Source organism: Macrosteles quadrilineatus, unplaced genomic scaffold (genome assembly GCF_028750875.1).
Source record: "Macrosteles quadrilineatus isolate MER2022 unplaced genomic scaffold, UCM_ALF_1.0 Scaffold_5__1_contigs__length_97177068, whole genome shotgun sequence".
Classification (NCBI taxonomy): domain Eukaryota; kingdom Metazoa; phylum Arthropoda; class Insecta; order Hemiptera; family Cicadellidae; genus Macrosteles; species Macrosteles quadrilineatus.
The window spans coordinates 47,232,818-47,253,340 of NW_026542598.1; the positions used below are offsets into that span (position 1 = coordinate 47,232,818).

The window sequence follows — 20,523 nt, forward strand, 5'->3', positions numbered from 1 at the left end:
CGTCATCAAATGTAACGAAGTCTTCGAACCCTGCAGCGTCCTCCTGTAGGTTGAGCACTTCTTGGATTTGTTCCCAACTCTCAGGAACATCGACGGCTTGAGTGAAAGGCTGTGCTGTGTTGTCTTCCGAGGTCGGAACGGCGAATCCGCTCTTCCTGAAGCAGTTGGAAATTGTGGTCTCCGTGACCTTGCTCCATGCTTTTGTTGTCATCCACATGGCGTCCAAGATGTTAATGTTAGTTGGAATTCGGCTTTCCATGTCTCTCAGAAACTGTTGAACAACCTCTTTTCGGTAATTGACTTTAAAGCTTTGAATAACCCCTGGTCAAGTGGTTGCAGCTTCGATGTTGTGTTTGGAGGCAGAAACTCGATCTTTATGTTACTGAGTTTAGGAATGTCTCCATGAGCCGTGCAGTTATCCACAAACATAAGAATTTTCTTCTTTTTCTTTTTCATTTCTTTGTTTACACTTTGAAGCCATTTAGTAAATGCCTCACAGTTCATCCAAGCCTTTGGGTTTGCCATGTAGTCCGTAGGAAGATCAGTCAGATTTTTAAAACATCTTGGGTTTTTTGACTTCCCGATTACAAGAGGCTTTAATTTGTCAGTTCCTGTGCAGTTTGCGCACAACATTACAGTTAGGCGATCCTTGCTGCTTTTCCCGCCGTGGCATTTATCGCCCTTAAACGACAAGGTTTTGTCCGGCAAACACTTAAAAAACAGTCCCGTCTCGTCCGCATTATAAATGTTTTCCGGTTCGTAGCCTTCGGTTAGCGCGATAAGTTTATCTTTCCACTCGGAACAAACACTATCGTCGACTTTAGCACTTTCACCGCAAATTTTTCTAAAAATAATTTCATTTCGTTTTTTGAAATTTTGCAACCATCCGTTGCTAGCTCGGAATTGTTCATGCCCCAGTTCAGAAGCAAACTGCTGGGCTTTTTCTTGAAGGATTGGACCGCTTACAGCAATATTTTTGTCCCGACACTGCTTCAGCCATTTGAGAACACACTCCTCTACATCCTTTAGCTCACACGACTTTAACTTTTTGATTGCCGAACACAGATCATCGTTGTCGAACTTGTCCTTTCTTTTTAAAATTGTAGCCAAGGTGCTAGGTGGTATGCCAAACTCTTTCGCAATTTCCGTTTTTTTCTTTGTTGGGTTCTCTTCAACACACTTAATAATTTTACGCTTAGTATCCACGCTTAACGCGCACCGTTTCTTTTTATTGTTTTCACTCATAATCTCTGATTTCACGCACTGCACAATCCACTGCACTGACAGACGCAATGAACTGGAATAAAACAGGACAGGAAGCTAGACGCTGTGACCGAGCGTTCATGTCTAGACGCGAATTGCGTTTGTTTCCGTTCGTTATAACGAGGGATGACGCAATCAATTCGTTAAGTAGAGGTTGCGTTCGCTATATAGAGGTTCTGATATTGATAAATTCGTTATATAGAGGTGAATAACATCAGCCGGGATCGTCAAAAATTCGTTAAATCAAGGTTTATAATACGGTTTGTTCGTTATGTAGAGGTAAAATTTACATTGTTTTATATGGAAAGTTCTAGGGGATTTAAAAAAATTCGTTATATCAAGGAATTCGTAATATCGAGGTTCGTTATATTGAGGTTAGACTGTATTGATATTGTTGTTGTTTTATTAATTATGTACAAATTGTATTATTATTTTAGTAATATTTACTCTTGATTTTTTATTTACATATGTAAATATACAAAGTCAATGTAATATTTTTATTTGACTTTTTTGACTTAATCCATTAACCACAGCCTTCAATTTTTAGGTTTTATCGTTCTAAAGTTAAAGATTCAAAAGAAATTGACTGGAAAGATTTATCAAGAAGAGCCGGAGATCTGGGGTCGTGCAATTTATTCAGAGTTTTCAAAACTCTGATAAAGAACTATGTGCCTAAAGAATTCAGCAAAAAGTTCAGAGGTATGTACTTTCACTACTAATTTCAAAAGTGTCCTTTGAGGTAAGATGGTGGTTAACAAGCGAAGCAATCCAAGATACAATTTGTTATGCAATGTAAAAATATTGGTGCTATCACAGAAGGCGATGAAGTTGATCTTCACGACAGCTTGAGATGGTTAATATACTTCTAAAATTACGGAAGTAGATAATAATATCTTCACAGACGCGGAGGGGATGTTAAAATATTGCCGTGATCATGAGAGGCGGTGATGATGTCTTCACGACCACTGGATTATGTCTCTATATTGTCACGATCACGGGAGGCAGTGATGATGTCTTTGCGACTGCGTAGATATGTAACGTTCGTCGGAATTACGAGAGAGGATGGTAATGTTTTTGCGACCTTAAAGGGATATTAAGATATTGCCGCGACCTTGTGAGACGGTGATGATATCTTTGCAACAGTGGAAATTGTCAATATATTGCAGCGATCACAGGAGGTGATGATGGTGTCTTCCCGACTGTGGAGGTAAGGGGGGAATGTCAAGATCTTCGCGTTCTCGCTAGACCGTCAAGATGCTCTCTATAATGAGCATAACCATTTCAAACCCATGACCATCATTTCAAATTTACCCACTATCTATTGTGACTATTTCATCGTCCTCATAATGTATTGGAAAAGCATATTTCCTTATTGAAGATTATATTATTTGTTTATATTCATTTGTTTACTTTGGAAAATCATGGAAATTTTTGTTTTGATTAGGAAGGTAGCAGGGTTGTAGTAATAGAGATAGATGGTGGCAGGTAGCTATTTTTTTGGTGTGGGTGGGGGGGGGGGGTAAAGGGGCAGTATAAAATGGAGGGGCTTTCCGTCTCTGACCTTGGGGGAGATGTGTACCTCTGCTAAACCTGTCAGCTGGAGTACAACAAATGGTACCGTACTCCAGCTAACTTTAATCCCTTTCTGTAAACAACAACTTTCTGGTCTTAAAAGAGTATTGAAACGAGAACGAGCTATTTACTGTGTAGTGTAGAGCTTTTCAGCCTAGTTAACATTGCAGTTGAATAGATGGTAGATCTTTTTTCTTTTAGTTTTGAGATTCAATAATTTAAGATTTAAGTTACTGAACAGCTGATTTAAATAAATACCCTTTGTGTAGAAAAAGTGATAAATAATTTCCTATTATTATAGTAAGCTTTGCAAAAAAAATTTGAAAACATTATGAGTACGCAAGTGAGGCTTATACCAAGCCAGTTTGATAGGTAGCCTGTGAGGCATTATTTCCCTCACAGAATTGGTATAGGAATAGAATTTCTTGTAAATCTTCAACAGACTTTCACAGTTATGGGGTTGTTCAAATTGCCTTGTGTTGTGTCTCCAGAAAGGGCAGGAAATATCTGACAAAATATGAGTTGAAGCCATTACCGTGAAAATAATTTAATGTTTTACGACCGCTTTTTTGCAGCGGCAGTTTCTTATCTTCATGATAATCATATTCCTCGTTTGGAGAAAAAAGAAAATTCTTCCATGTTGGTTCGGAAGGAATACGACCCCGAGACCCGGACGCTAAACCCGATAGAGGACGACGAAGAGGACGCATATTTGTTTGAAATAGACCGCTGAAACTGAGAAAGACTTGAACTCAAGAGTGATGAAATGGTGCTGAAAAAATCTATCTTTTATCTTAATCGCTATTTTGTGTTTTGATTAATTAAAGTTTAGAGCCTCCACCTTTGATTTTGTTGATTGCAGTGAGGTGTTCTAATGAAACGAACTGGTGACATTACCGTATCATGATAATCTCGAGCTATTTGTAAAAAGTCACAATTGTAATTTTTCCGTCAGATTTTTATTGGTACTGTTCTAAATATCTAACAATGTTACAGTTTTAATGTAACATGTGTTAATGTTACAATGTTACAGTGTAAATAATATTCATTTATGTAAACGTTTTATTTATACATATTTATATACAACGTCCTTTGTTGGATCATTTTGTATAAACTAGAGGTCGTCCAGTAGTCAAAAACTCAACCAAAAATATGTAATGTACAGACTTAAATTTTTAATTAATTTTTTATGCTTATTTTTAAGCTTATTTTTATGTATAAAGGGATTTTTATGTTAAGGAAGCCTTTTATATTAAGGGATGTGCACATCTACAGGAAAATATCTTTCTAACAGTATGTGTAGATTTTCCCTGTAATGTACACGAGCTGAGAAAAAAGGTATCAAAGAAACATGCTTGCCGATTAATATATAGATTGTTTGTAAATAAAAATATTACCTTCAATGATACAAGGTGAACAAAAAACATCCATTAAAGCTACCGGAACTGCCAATATTTGAACAAATATTTTCCTTACACTCTCAGGTGTTTAAAGGCATACAAAGTCTGAAATGTAATCAAGGTAATACCTCACATAGAAGCTATTTACTTTTTGTTTTAAAAATTGTCTTTCTTTTTGTTGTAATATAGATTTTTTTTTAGTAAATTTTTATGTAATAATGACCATAGCATGCAACATTTCAGATTGATGTACATAAGTAACTATATGCAAGCATAATGTTATTACAAAGGATAACCTCTATATTTTTATATTTACAAAGTTTTGAATCATATAAGGCTTGTTAGCTAAATTGTTGTAAATATTGTATTTTTTTAGTTGTGACAGTTTTTTTTCTGACTGTTGTACAAAAATAACTTCTTGATCAGCATTGTACGTGTTATTAAATTTACGGAAAGTAAATAAAGATACGTCTTATAACACTTAAAACATATGTTTACGCTTATACTGTTACTCACAAGACGGTAAATATACAAAAGATGGCAAGTGGTGATAGATTTCGATTGGACACTCCAATCATCATCAGACCCAATAGGCGAATCTTTAGGATTCAAATTTATCTGTAGGATTCGCCTATTGGGTCTGATGATGATTGGAGTGTCCAATTGAAATCAATCACCACTTACCATCTTTTGTATATTTACCGTCTTGTGAGTAACAGTATAAGCATAAATATATGTTTTAAGTGTTATAAGACGTATCTTTATTTACTTTCCGTGTTGTACAAATTGTTTTTGATTGTTCAAATTTATTGAATATTTTTTATAATGGGATAAAAAAAATGATACCACAAGATTATATTGATGTGTTTCTTCTTCACCGTCATCCAATTATTTAAAGGTATCTTTTAGTATCCAATACTTTTTAGCTGTGATAAAAATTAAATCTCATCCATCAGTAACTTTATTACAGGTATGATGTTGAATTTGATGTATTAACACATTGATCTACCACAACATTTAAATTGATGCAGGAGTGTAAGTTTTATATAATACATGTTAAACAATACTTTTTATTTTACATGATACACCAGTATAAAAGTCAACTACACTATAAAGGGGGTTCTTCTTTAGCAGGAATCACATCCATCCATTTCTGAAGAACTCTTTGGCAGTCGTCTGTAAAAAGTATAAATAATTTTAAATTCTTGGAAATTTCAAATTAGTAATGTGATTGGTTTATTGAAGTGTGATCAACACAATAATACATTTTTGTCAATTACTAACTATAACCCTATTCTTGTATCAACTGGGTCATTAAATGTTTTGAGTCAATCGTCACCACTGAACCACCAGACAGTATTGTAAGTTGTAAGCAGGATATTTGTCAGCACTTGAGGAAAAAGTATGATGAATTAGCACTTGTATGTTGAAATCCATCTGCAGTTGTAAAATGTTCAGTGTGTGTGTCTTGTGTTCATCATTGTCTCAGAACTGACTAGCCTATAAATTAATATATACAGTAGAACTATTGGAAACACCACTCCCCTTCCACTACACCACTGCATCCAACTTGTAAAATGTTGTTTAATTCGTTGGTTTTGTAATCCCTGTATCTTTATATGCAGGTAAATTATCTATTCCTATCCTGCTCTAGCTAAACTTAACATTTGCTAAGAGCAAATTGACTGACATTCACAGAGTACTGTAATGAGGTTTGTGTTATGTTATGGTTCAAGCAAGTGTTATAACTTAAACAACATGGTATTTTAGGTGAGGTATCAGTTCATTTATATGGATAATTTTGGGCCTCACTCGCCTTTTTGAAAACAGTATAGCTCAGTCCTTTGTCAATTGTCACCACAGTTCAACCAACACACACATAAAATATAAAAATAAATAATAGAAAACTTCTTAGGCTCTTATTTGGCCTTAATTTATGGCAATTTCTTCATGCCATAAAATAACTCAAAACACCTTAGGACAGAGAGATTCTCTCAAAACCATTAACAGTCCATCAGCTAGTTAATAAATCACATCAAATATCCCACTAGTTGGTACTAAGTATTGGTATTTACCCAAGTAGGGCAGCTTCATTCTTTTGTAAATGAACGGATAGTAAAACAGGACTCCAAGGGATGTCAGTAGCAGACAAACGATGTATTGCATTGGAGGCTGGGTAAAGATCGGGATGACTGCCAGAGCTGTTGATAAGACAATAACAACAGCAGGGATCACCAGAGGTACCTGTAGACAATCGTGAGCTTCAGTCCTGTAGTGTTAATCACTACTTATCATTAGGGTCTAAAGTGATTCTTTTATACACAAAAGCTCAAGTGAGAGTGAGGGTTAAAAAGACAAATTTGGCCCGTGTCAGAAAGTATTATTTAATTGTCATACTACGCCATTCTTTTAGATAGCTAAAATACACCACAAAATATTGGACATTGTAAATCTTCATAAATTAGCTATAAAATTTCTGTCATGTTTTTTTATCAGTTAACAGCCGTTACTGTTTTTATTTTGCCTGATTTGGTCGTTTCTTCAGATACATTACTCAGCTAAAACAGTAACACTCTTTCACACGTTACATTTTCCTCCGTCCACTTAAAAATAGTATGATTTTACCTTCTATGTTTCTTTTACATTAAAGGATTTCTGGCCTTACAGCGAGATAAATGTGTTTACAAAATCTTAAAAAACATAAACAGTGTCCAATTGAGAGGTCAGATTCTAAACGATGAACATCTGGCAACAGCTGATCTCTTTGCACTGGCTGGTGGGCCACCAGCTCCAGTTCGATTAAAAGCCATGCAGTATGAAAGCTTGCATTTTAAGTACATGCACCACGGCGTGGCAACCGTCCAGTTCAGTGGCGGTGGACGGCAGCAACTCTGTAGGTTTTCTGCCGTCCCCATAATCGTGTAGTGTGAAAGCTCACGATAAGTAACCATACAGCAAAACCGTATAGTGTGAAAGAAGCAAAAGGAATTTTGCGTCAAATTACTTAAAAAATAAATATTAATAAAACGGATAATGCTTATTCACTGTAGTAAAATATGCTATGTTACACAACAATGCCATGATATTTTTTCAGAAAAATAGGATACAGCTGATGTTTTTGACTCCAGCTGTTTATCTTCTATCCTAGAGATAAAAGAACTACTTTACCCAATATTAACTTAATTAAAGAGTGTTCAGTCTCGTAGTGCCCAAAGCAAGCTACAAGGTAACAAAAAACCTATCGAGCTGCTTTTCACCTTTAACACCTCACTTAACTAAACTAAACTCTAGCAGGGTTCAACTAACTCCTTAGGTTGGATTAGCTAGTAATATATTCATATTATTTAGATATCCATAATTCTCTCTAAATTCTTATGTATAAATATAAATGCTGACTACTTAATTATTTGAGTGTAGATATTGATGTTGGGCTATGTGTGGGTGTTGTCTTTGTATAAATACCATGTTCTAAGCTCTGAATCTAATTTAGTCATCAGTGTTTTCCTCACCTTAAATGGACGATTAGCTAATGGCATTCTTCTTCTCAAGACGAAAACTGTCGCCATAGTGAGTCCGTAGAAAATCCACATGAGAAACATATAAAAGTTTATGAGTGTGTCCATGCCCCGCCCCAGGAAAAGGTAGCCGAGCCCAAGAACAACCTGAAAAATGTATTTTCGAAAGATTAGATATTGAGTAAGAAAGAAAAGGTTATTTTAATTGTCTATGTAAATATATCCATACAAAATGTCCCAGACATAAAAAAGACCTTCAGCATGCATCTTACTTTTAAGACCTAAATATGTGTAAAACAATAAAGAAATAATTGTATCTGTATAATGTACCAAACAGTATGCGACTCATACGTATGGATAGAGTTTTGAATACGGCAATTTCTTGAAGCCTTCTAAACATTTAAATTCACCTCTTACTTCAAACACCGCCATAATAGCCATTAATATACACTTTTCCTCATAGAATAATATACATATATTTTTATTGTTGCTCAAGGTTGTTTATTGTTAAATAATATTCTAGTATACATTACATACATATACATATCATATATATCTTTTTAAGAGCTCCTGGTATATATTTAAGAGTTTAGATGTACCGATATTTATAAACACTGCACCTGTTTTTGACCTATAGACGATAACCAATACATATTTCCTGCTGGTAAGAGCTCTTCCCTCGAGCACGGACTTGCAGTCCATTCAGGGGAATACTATTCCTACCAATAATAATGTGTTCCAATCATAAACCAATCAAACAATATGAGTAGTCTATTTAATTTTAATTTTTTAAGACTAAAAATCAAACTAATCATCTCAGCAAATTGATCTGATGGATATTTATACAACTTACAAAGCTTAAGTTAGTTACAACTGGTTGTAAACTAGTTCACTCTTATTGGTATAATCAGTTGGAATTAACCTGCTTGGCTAAGACTAGACATTTGTTTGGCTAAATTAAAATGAATAACACCTTTGTTATTCACCTATGTTAGCCAATGTGAGTGAGTAAACTGTAACTTAGGTACTTGTAAATAAGTTAACATTATTTCAGTTTCAGCCTTGTATGCTTAGCCACTGACCTGCAGAATAACTGCAGGCGCTGGGGTCAGTCTTCTTCTGTGGATGAAACAAATAAATTCCCACATTTGCCCTTCCCTAGCAGCAACGTAGCCTAACCTGAAAATAATCATGACTGAGCAAAAAACATTTATGTTAGAAAAGCTTTGTTACCTTTAGTATATATGTTACAGATAGTTATTTAATTAATTAAAATATCAAGGTATCATTATTTTGGAAAACAAATTACAACACAATAACACCTCACTTAACTAAACTAAACTCTAGCAGGGTTCAGCTAACTCCTTAGGTTGGATTAGCTAGCAGGGCATAAAATAACATGTTAACTGGGCGACACAAATGTCGCCCATTGACTATGGGTGGTGCTGGCATATTTTTTATGATTCACATTTTAAATGTATCGGAATTTAAAAAATAACATTATGCAAATATTTTAGAGTATTGAGCTATTATTTTGGCCCAAGAGGTTGTGAAGGGAGCCTTAGCCTGTTACTACGTTATAGAATACGTAATTAAGTGAGATTAAATGGACTATTTACAAGCAAATATAATCAAAAAATCCATTAAAAGATACGTAGAAATGTTTTTTTTTATTTATGCAAATATTTTCGGGGGGAACCCTCAGACCCCCCTTTGTGATGGCGGGTATTCCATACCCCCCAGTAAGTCCGGCGCCACTGTCGCCCAGTGGAAATCCCTTAAATATGCTCTGTTAGCTAGTAATATATTCATGTTATTTAGATATCCATAATTCTCTCTTATGTATAAATATAAATGCTGACTACTTAATGATTTGTCACATAATAACACTATTAAATCAGTTTTTTTAAAATTACAGATCTTTTGCTGAAAAAGTTATGAATGGAAAGACATTTAAAGTTGCTCCTATTTTTCCAACAGTGGGTTAAACGTTATTACCTTGAAGCATAAAATATAAGAGAAAGGGCAGCCCCCAAAGCACTCAATGCTACAGCAATGGATACAACTATTTTTCCTGGGCCAAACACTCTGTCACCAAATTCCTGAAAAAATTAATTTTAAATTAACAAAACCCTCAACCGTAAAAAAATTACGTACTTCTTCAAGTACTTTCTTCAAGCTCTTGGTTATCTAGCGTTGTTAGGAAACTAATTAATTATTTATGTTCAGTTAAATAAATTTATTTGCTCAACAATTACATAATGACTATTAAAACCTGTTCAAAAAGATACATTCATAGTTTTCTCAACCTGAATCAATTGTTGCGTTGGAAAATTGACGTGATTAACTTATCTCAAAATGTTCTCACCACTGCAACTGCAGAACCAGATATGATTTCATCAACTGTCAGTGTTGTTGTGTATGCAACATTCATACTGATAAACAGTAGCGTTACAATCAGCAGCCCAATCAGTATGCTTCTAATTATGTTTCTGAAAAAAATAAATGTTATTGAGATCTTGGAAAAAGTGTTTTTAAACCATAGGTAACCAAATTTATCATTACTGATCAATTGTGTAGAATATGAAAAAAAACCTTGTCAGGCGTAACTTCACCTGGAAGATCAAACAGGTGAGATCAATGCCAACTAAGTTAATATCGAGCAAAACAAAAAAAAAAAAAAAAACGTGATTTGTCTTGTGACCAATAATGAATTTGTGACATAAATAAAATCCATCAAATCTCTGGTACAGCACGAATTTGCCTTTTAATCCATTTTAGTTTTTTTTTATTACAACGGGACAATTTTTTTGTTTTATCTTTGTTTTTTTACTACCTTATCACAAAAATGTTATGCACAGTGTTTACTTACTTATCCGGGTTTTTTATTTCTTCAGTTACCCCTGTTACCCAGCTCCTGAAAAATATAACTTTACTTAATAATAGATGATTTTGAGTCAACTATTAGTCAACTAAATATTAAAATAACTTTGATGGTGATCGCTTGGCAATTGTTTAAACCTAATGCTCTATACTGTACTAATAAACTCTCGGTATATTGGATCAACCAAGTCCTATTATATCGTAGAAGCTCAGATCGATCGCAGGTTATAGCCCATGTCAGGTATAGTCACATAGATAGCTGCAAGTAGAAGTTTAGTTAACTTTCTCTTTATGTTCAATATGTAAACCATTAGGCCTACAGCTGACAGCTCAAAGTGTTGAGCAGACCAATCATCTGCATTTTTAACGATCTTGCAAAATCCTCAAAGAATACTTTCAAGTCTGGAAATTTCAACATAGCCTACTTTTTCCCTCTAAATCAATTTTATATTCTCTAACAATTTTGTACATACCAACCATCGTAACTGTAGAGTCCTGCGTAAAAGACTATCGCCAGTGAGTGTGGAGTAGTTTTTGTTCCTTCGAACCCAAAATTGATGTTTAATGCCTTTCCTGAAAGAATATTAAGGTTTTTTTGTAAAAGAATTTCATACTAAAATTTTTGCGATGATCAATCTCAATAATGACAAAATTTTCTATTAAAATCCAAATGAAAAAATGTTTACCCTTTATTTGTTGCATTTAATGCAGGTCTTATAGTAGCATACATGTTTTTAAATATAATAAAATATAGTTCATGCTTTAAAATTACCTATGTGTATTTGGGTACGTAAATAAACCAAATCCTTTATGTTTGTTTGTGCATTCCTGTCTCTATTATAAAACTGATGCATGTTAAAAATAAAAGCATTGTGATTAAGAACATTGTTTTCTAAATTATACTAGCTTTCTTTTTCAGTCAGCTTTAGTTTTGGAAATTATTTAAATGTTACAGGAACACCAACAAATATTAATTAGTCAGAACCATTGTTTAACAACTTTAGAAAGTTTTAAATGCGGCTTTGAGTATTATATATACAGGGTGTTTTTAAAAGAATGCCGGGATTTTAAATGGTAATTGCTTGGATACTATTCAAGGTAACTAAACGTTTTATATGTCAAATTGAAGCTAAAATAACTAAGTTTTGTTTCCCGTGTAGCAAGGGAGGAAACTTTGACCTTGGTATGCGTAAAACAGGTGCAGTGTGAATGGCCGCTATTTTGACCCTTACGCCTGACGCCAGTCGCCACTACGATATTTACGGCACAACAGAAGGCACAGATTGTAATCTGTAGTTCGCCGAGTTTATATCCGTTGCTAAATTAAACTAGATTTAAATCTACTTGATGATAAAGAAACTTTAAGCTGGTTTAATGAGTTTCGTGGCACCGAAATGTTTTGAAAAGACATTCACCTGGCCGGCTTAAAACAAGCGATGACATAGTTAAAGAAATCCGACAATTCTGCATCAGAAGCCCGAAAAAATCGATTGCCCGACGAAGTCTTCTGTTTAACAAACCTAAATTGGCCACTTTATGATGTTATCTATAAAATATAGATTCTTTGTGCCGAAAAAGATTCAGTTAAGACATCAGATAAACCTGCCGATTGCCCTACGCGTACAGACTTTGCCAGTTTTACGCTCATATAAGATTGATTAAAATTTGAATTTTAATCAATCATTCCGAACTGTATGAAAGAATGAGAAAACAAACTTTATTCTTTTCCCTTCAATTTGACGTTTAAATCGTTTAATTATCTTGAATAGTCCCCGAGCAACGACCGTTTGAAATCCCGTCATTCTTTTAAAAACACCCTGTAGTTTATAATTTTATATTTACCTGAGATTAACATATATATTCCACCAACAATGACAAATGCACATCCAGATAGCTTCAAGAAACTGATAAGATTCTGTGTGTTCAAGTAGAGCTTGACACTTACATAGTTTATTATGCCAACTGCAACTGTAAAAGAAATTAGTGATATAAGTCAAAATCAAGCACTGTAAAATGAGCTACTAGAATATTCTCATTGAAACACATTTTATTTGTCAATATACTTTGTGATTAATTATATTATGTTATCTCTTTATCTTTCTTTGGTTTTGGAAATTAATTTAAATTATTGGAAAAGTTACATTTTCTCCTGTGTCCCTGTCCTGAAAAGCAACTAACTGAAGTTATAAGGGTCAAACCTTACATGTAATGTAAGGTTGTAATTAATTTTGTAACAAGAATAACACAAAATATGTCTTAAACCTTGTCTAATCAAAAGAAAGTAAGAGCGTAAATTGCAACCAATGACGTTTTTCTTGTAATAACTTTTATGGTGATTTTATAAGTACAGGTACGAAATTGTTGTGGTGTCATTTTGTTTAGAGTGAAATTGAATTAATGCTATCTTCTTTGGAAAAAGCAGTTAAAAATTGAACTTTGTTATGCATGCAAAAATCGTTTAACACTTTAATTAAAGAGTAGTTTTTTTTTTACTTTACCTAAAGTAGCTGCTGCTATGGTGTTTTTTACTAAAACTTCGTTATTTGCATGGAACTCCGGTGAGAGTGAAGGTCTTACAGGCTCATAAACGTAGTTAGCGAAGAGTAGCGCAACTACGGCAAGATCTGCCGGAACTACGATGATCATCATTATCCAGATAAACAGAAATCCCGGAAGAGGTCCCAGGAAGGGATGAAGATCTTTAAATGCTGTTTGGAAGTAAGCGTAACTCCCGCCAGACTTGGGCACCACTGTACTCAGCTCCGCAAACGCCAAGGCACCTGCAACGGAAACATTTCCAAGTGTTCAAAGGAAGATAATGTGTTTGATTGGGTATTAAATGGAATATATTTCTATGTTTTTTCTTCTTGTTTTTGTAATGTCTATTTTTAATATTTCCCCATTGTAAGAAGTAATATAAAACTGAATAATTCTGTATGAATTGTACACATTTTTTTATTTATTTAGAGTATTCTTGAAAAATCGTCTCCATATGGAGATGTAACAAATTTTTTAGCATTATACATCACTAGCCATAGATTTCATCACTAGGCCGTAACGTAACTCTTTTCAACCCGAGCTCAAGTTTAACGACTGAGGCTAAGCCGTGGTCGGAAAATGAGAGTGGGTGGAAAAGAAAATTTTGCCCATCTGATAACCTATATTTTTTTGTCATATAAGTTACAAAATGAAAATACTTCTCATACAAAGATAACATTTCAGAACTACTTTTAACTTGTTTTCAATTTTGCTAATGCAAACATAAGCAGTTGTTTAGTAAGAGATTCAATAATTTTGTCTATTATCATTGAGATAGAGTACATTATATACTATCGATATGTCAAACTATTGACAAGAATGCAATGCAACAATAAGCTAGATAACCAAGTAAAACAATAAATACATATGTTCGATACATGCAATTATTATCAGTCCAAGTTTATAACAGCAGATTTTTTAATTCTAGGGAGAAAAGGTTCATTTTAGTAACTTTTTGCAACGCATGTAGGTATTAAAACAGCTGTTTTACTGCAGTATGACAAAAAATTAAAAGTTTCCAAAATGTTGCCATATGTTTTTAGTTTAGTTGCTCTTATCCCCTTCTATATATAATTAACCACTACAATAACATGTTACTAAGCCAAAATCCATTCTCCAACTTACCCATCAATGAGATGATTCCACTTAGGAACCAAACTAGTAACGACATTCCAATGGATCCTGACTCGGAAAGAACTGTTCCAGGAGTTAGGAAAATGCCGGACCCTGGACAATGTGTCTTGGTTATTTTTTGCAACAAAATGGCTTTATGTGTACTTAATGATTTTTAGATTTAACTATGCATCCTGAAGTAATTGCAGAACATTCAACAAAAACATTAAATTACTTTAAACTGTAATAATGCATTGGTTAAATTTGTGCACACAACATAAAGTGGAGGAAGAGTTCAGAACCTAGCAGAGGTAGAACATCAAGAACACATTACAGCTTCTACAAATACCCTTCTTTTTATTTTTATAAATACTGAGCTTATCTTACTGTTGTAATCAATTTCTTGGTGTTAATTGTATAAGTAAATAAATAATTAAAACCTCTGAATATTGATATAACTAGGACATTCCCTCGATAAAGCTGTAACCAGTTTTTGAATAAACAAGATTTTTGTTGAATTGATCCATAACAAGGTGACCTGATGTAAATAATTGATTTCTGTCAATCACATAATCTTTTTAACCAAGCCAAATAAAGAGACAACTTATTGTTGACTATAGCATCCTTTATATGTCACATATCAACTATCAAAAACGAATTAAGAAAATTGAATTTTAGACCGTAAGTAACACAATATGTGAAGCTCATTCAACGATGGGATGTGTACAGTAGCCTACTTCAATATCCAAAAGTCAAATAGCCCCTCAACATTTTTCAACCATTGACGATTTTAGTCTCAAATGTAGAGGTTTAAATATGATTAAAACTAAATTTGCTTTGAGCAAATGCAAACCAATACCTATCTACTTATCTATTTACTTATTTTTTCAGCTTGCATACTCACCAATAATGAGATTCAAGATCAAGTTGATTGCGCTAATAAGCCCGATGTCTCTTTTCAAGTGAATTTTCTGCTCCTCTGGCAAGTTTCCATTTTCTTCGTACAAACCAATTATCTTAAGATCAGTCTTGTCGGATTCTGACATGTTGGTTTTGTTTATTGAATCCTGAAAAAAACACAGGCTCACTAAAATTTAACTCCTTTGAACAATTTAGTAATTTTTGGATTGTGAACATGCGTCTTATTTTGAGTAGTTTGAAGCCTATACTCACCTAGTCAGTTATAAACTATTGGAACATATTTGTAAACAACACTAAAAACACAATTAACAGATAAACGACAACTATTAAACATTTACCCTACTACACTATTATGATTTCTACAAACTTAAACATAACTTTTTACTCTTTTTCAAATAACTAGATAACTATTCACTAACACCAGGTGTAAGACTCAGATTGTAGGTAAGGTGATATTTATGAACCAGAAGTGAAGGATTTTGTGATAGTGTTATCATCTCATCGCTCATTTTCTTTAATCCTTTATAAAATGCAACAATGATATTGTTTTCATCAGTCTCAATCAGTGTTAAGATAAGAAGCATCATTATAGTCTAGTGAAGTGGCAATTATAGAGTTTTCTGTCCTGTTTACATCATACTGTATGTAGAATCCATCGGGAGGTGGTAAGCTGCTCCCCCGTGCCTGGGACGCCAGCGAGTGCGTCGTGCAAAATGCTTGTCTTGACTGTACTCTTCCATTCCTGACCTAATCTCTTAATCCCTTCCTTGCGGGTGTGAGTAAACTGTTCTCCCTTGGCTGTTGCATACATTTGATTTATGTTCACTAAACTATTGAGTTACAGACTAGTTAGAGTTATATTGTGTAATAGAATGTAAGTAATAAGTTGAGGTAACAAATAAATTACAGCAACCCATTTTAGCTTCCAAACACTATGCTACAATGATTGTCGTACCACTACGCAAATATAGTGCGTTATCAAATTTGGTTTTTGAGCCATGCCACACCGAAAGTACCATGCCCGCGGCGGGAGTTTTGGGGTGATTTTCATCACAATTTGTTTGACATAATAATTACATCTTACCTAGGCCAGTTAAGTTTCCGTAGCAAACTGTTTTTCGAAGTAATTTAATTTTTTTAATAGGGTTGAGAATAAACTATCCACTTTCACTTTTGTTTTCAACGTTATTTTTCGGTACACTACAAAGACTAATTACTTTTTAAATAAAAACATTCATTGGAATACTGAATTTCTTTAATCCAGTTACGAAAGCTTCAAAACTAAAGCCATTTTTTACCTAGGCCATATATAACAAGTCTAAATTTACATTGATTGTACAGTTTTGGTTGTTGCAAATTGAAACTGTTTATCAAACAATTACAAATAATGTTTGTTTGTTTACGTCGACAACATAAAAAAATATAATAGGAAACATTAAATCTGCACCGTAAACATTCTTTTCGCATGGTAAACAATCATGCATATTTCTGGTGATAACATAATACGAAAACAATTGATTTTGTGTGGTATGTCTTGAGGTAAAACGCCCGTGCGCGGTACTCCCGCGGAAACAACTGACATACTAGAGCACAATCTACAGCATAACCATGACCCCGACGAAAGCAAATATTCAGTCCAAGCGATATCAAATAGCTGCAAAAGAAAAGCATCAGAACAGTTGTTTGAGAAACCCGAGAAAATCATTAAATTGGAATTAGAATTAAGTAGTGGAAAGGAAACAGTCACTGAAAAAGATATCTCGAAGGTCAGGAAGAATATTTACAATGCGAGAAGAAAATCTTTGCCACCTCTACCTAAAATTTTACTTCAAACTCAACTGGCGCTGGATAGCATGAACATTGAAACCGGCCGGGGAGAGAACTTTCTATTAGACAACGATCAGGAAAATACAATTGTGATATTTGGAACAGAGAGATATATAGAAATGCTAAAAGACAGTGACTTTGATAATGGATGGAACCTTCGACTATTGCTGTGACAATTTCAAGCAGATGTTTACAATTTTTTTCTGTGAAGAATGGACACTACATCCCACTTCTGTTTACCCTACTTCCTGATAAGAAGGAAAGAACATATGAAGTTCTTTTTAAGAAGATTCAATCTGCAATGGGTGACCGCTGTACTTATCTTTGGTTGCAGATTTCATCTGACCCAGAGTTGGTAAGTTGTTTACAAATTTCCTTAATGGATCTAAAGTATTATGACCGTACCAACGGTAGTAGGACCGTAGATGCTGTGTTAACAGTTACTGTAAGTACGCGTGTATAATTTTTAATTTCGGTATCCTTAAAGGCAAAATTATTAATAACATTGATAAACACTATTGATTTTTATACCTACAAGATAATGAGCATACTATTATGATATACTCGGTATTTTGTTATAGAATATTTATATGTGTTTACCCTTTGTGAGTGAGCTGGTGTAATTCCAAGTATGTTAAGATCAATAGTGTGCAAGACAAGCAACGGGAAATTAAAGGGAAACAGTACAGGAAGAGAAAAACGAAGTAAACCTTGCAAGAGAACGTGAATTGAGTGGTGCGATTTCGTGGAAATACTTCGTTCAAATCGCTAGTAAGCGATTCGCAAAAAAAATGACGGACATCGTTCATGCTTCGTTCATGTGACAAACCTTACATTTTCAAGAGTTTATTTTGATATTTTACCTACGACCGTTTTTTTTAATGCCGTTACAGTTCAGTTCTAAAAATTGAAAAGTTTCACAAAACTGCATTGTTTACTTACATAACATCATAGTTTTAGTTAACTACACGGGTAATGTATCAGTTTATTTTAGTTAACTACACGGGAACATTATTTGACCAATGAGGGTCAAGAATTAAGAGAAAAAGTAAAATAATTAAAAAAAAAGTTAAACAATTATTGTAATGCTTCGAACTTCAACTTCTTTTTTCGTTAGTCTAATAACATTCAAAGGCTCTCTAAGAGTTAAAGTTCTCATTAGAATACATATCTATACATTATGTTTTCACTAAGCTGAATGAATACATAGAAGTAACCTCTCTGAAAAGTGTGTAGTATATTGCAGTATTCCAGCTTAATGACTTTATAAATCATGCACATATTTCTACATAAATATTGTAAAATGTTTTATCCAGTTGCTGTAAACCCATATTAATTTAACAAAATATGGACACGGCTAAAATAGGCACCGTGCCCTTCTGCACTTGTATTATTTTGTATTGTATTACACAATCGAAGATTTTTCCAATGATTGAAAGCATGTATGACAATAATCTCATGAACCTATGGTGATTTGTCTAGATTAATATGATAAAATATAGGGAAAAGGTGTGAAAAAGGCAGACTCCAACCCGTAAAATTGATATAAGATAGTTCAATAAGAAACAATTGCAGGAGTTATTGTGATAAAAGGATTTTCCACTGATTTCGTAATGGAACTTTAAATTGCAACACAAATTATACAGAGGAAAATTAATTTTAAAATCAGAAAATAACATTGCAAATACTTCTTTTGGACAATTCAGCAACTCCCAATAAATGTGTACCTCTTTATTGTGTTATGTGTTTATTGTGTTTATGTTATTGTGTCTTTATTGTGTTGTCGTTTAAAACACAATTTTAAAATTAACAGCTGTTTTATTAAAAAGTATTATCCTCATGGCCAAAATGTAAACAAATCTGTGGAGGGATCTTTAAAGGCTTCTGGGGCAGAGCCCTAAGCCAATTTACTTTGTTTTTCCTTTGATAACTCATCTACAGACCAAGACCTTTCTTTGGACACCCCTACCAAGTTTCTACGCCCAGCCGTTCTCTCAAATTAGTGGAGACAAAGTTTCCAATTAAATATTTAGATTCCCCCATGTTAATCTTATGGGAGAAACCCTAACTTTGATGGAGGATCCTGACCAAACTAATAAAGATATCAAAACACGAAAAACACTTTGCAAAACTACAGATCAGGGCAATTTTTTTGACACTTTAATCGTCAAAATCGGCCCAAAAATGAGGGAGGAGTTCTGTTTACAAAAATCGGCTTAGCGTATTAGGTATATATATAGATTTTTTATGAGTTTTCAATTTTTTAAAGTATATTATTGTTAACAAAGAGGGTTTAATTATTTTCAACAATTTATTTAATTATTTAAAAATATGATGTTTTTTATTGATAAGAAATCAATTTTTTTTTAAGTTTTTGAGCTTTTCTATAGTTTGGATCTTTATTGATCATAAAGATCGTTTGATTATATTTATGATTGGTGTGAATGTATAGACTATTCATTAATATTTCACAAGACAAGGAAATACAACATTTTACCATTTAAAAACGTTTTCAATTATTTAATATATCCCTAAAACTCGTAAACTTTTGAACGTAAGTATTATAAGTGGAATGCTAATTTGTGCATTATTCAAGAGCAACACAAATTTGATAACCCAATATTTGTTATTTCAGTAGTTATACAATTTTAAGCAGTGTTCAATTTTTTTTACTTTATAAGGACTATCATTGGGCCATAGTGTTTGGAAGGTAGATTGGGTTGCTGTAATTTATTTGTTACCTCAACTTATTACTTACATTCTATTACACAATTGAACTCTAACTAGTCTGTAACTCAATAGTTTAGTGAACATAAATCAAATGTATGCAACAGCCAAGGGAGAACAGTTTACTCACACCCGCAAGGAAGGGATTAAGAGATTAGGTCAGGAATGGAAGAGTACAGTCAAGACAAGCATTTTGCACGACGCACTCGCTGGCGTCCCAGGCACGGGGGAGCAGCTTACCTACGCCCAATCCATCATACACACACATTTTCACTGTCTGTGAACTTTGTGATTCCAGGAAACTCTGTTGTAAGAAAATCTTATATTTGATACATCTGTACAGAATAATATGTCAGCCACTCCACCCTGACTGTTAAAACTATAAATGTTTCCCTTGCTCAAGATTTTTTGCTCAAAATCAAAAACATAATTAATTGTAACTAATTTCCATTAGCGGTAGCATAAAATTCCTGAGGCCCTTTAATTTAAATATTACAATCGAATAACTTCTGCATGAAAGGAGATTGAACTGAGAACACCCAGAAGAAAAAAAATAAAAACTACAACACTACAACAATGAGTCAATGACATTTGAGTTGAAACTGTTTATTTAATCATAAAAAAATAAATGATTTCTTTACAAATTTGCAACACTTACAGTTAAGTTTTCAGTCATGATGAAAGCTATGTCACGAAATAGGTTGCCATAAGATTACACTTAAAAAAAAAATAACCTATAGCTAAACGTAGACGTAATAACAGGC

General features: G+C 33.7%; 2 protein-coding genes across 3 annotated transcripts in view; one reads left to right on the forward strand and one right to left on the reverse strand.

The window, feature by feature from the left end:
- Window positions 1-3,640, forward strand: part of LOC128995576 (uncharacterized) — a 30,899-nt gene extending 27,259 nt beyond the window's left edge. Inside the window, exons 8-9 of the mRNA XM_054420594.1 lie at window positions 1,811-1,962; window positions 3,411-3,640. Of these exons, the coding sequence (XP_054276569.1) occupies window positions 1,811-1,962; window positions 3,411-3,568 (310 nt within the window). The 3' untranslated portion in view covers window positions 3,569-3,640. The remainder of the gene's footprint in view (window positions 1-1,810; window positions 1,963-3,410) is intronic.
- A 1,649-nt stretch (window positions 3,641-5,289) lies between these two features.
- LOC128995090 (b(0,+)-type amino acid transporter 1-like) lies at window positions 5,290-20,523 on the reverse strand. Of its 2 annotated transcripts, none has more exons than XM_054419980.1 (13): window positions 20,418-20,523; window positions 15,189-15,351; window positions 14,297-14,398; window positions 13,132-13,413; window positions 12,476-12,601; window positions 11,107-11,206; window positions 10,623-10,667; window positions 10,119-10,242; window positions 9,749-9,852; window positions 8,833-8,929; window positions 7,745-7,897; window positions 6,311-6,479; window positions 5,290-5,411 (listed from the first exon to the last, which is right to left on the reverse strand). In XM_054419980.1, the coding sequence occupies exons 1-13, from the start codon at window positions 20,433-20,435 to the stop codon at window positions 5,344-5,346; spliced, it is 1,551 nt and encodes a 516-aa protein (XP_054275955.1). In that variant the 5' UTR covers window positions 20,436-20,523; the 3' UTR covers window positions 5,290-5,343. The 2 variants fall into 2 exon arrangements, with proteins under 2 accessions (XP_054275955.1, XP_054275956.1); XM_054419981.1 differs by lacking the exon at window positions 20,418-20,523 and adding an exon at window positions 15,458-15,540.

Bases quoted from the DNA above. Each gene is read 5' to 3' on its own strand.
- LOC128995090 (XM_054419980.1), bottom strand. The intron at 14,399-15,188 runs GTGAGTATGCAA...CACATTGTCCAG, and splicing joins GATCTTGAATCTCATTATTG to GGTCCGGCATTTTCCTAACT. The intron at 11,207-12,475 runs GTAAATATAAAA...ATATTCTTTCAG, and splicing joins AATATATATGTTAATCTCAG to GAAAGGCATTAAACATCAAT.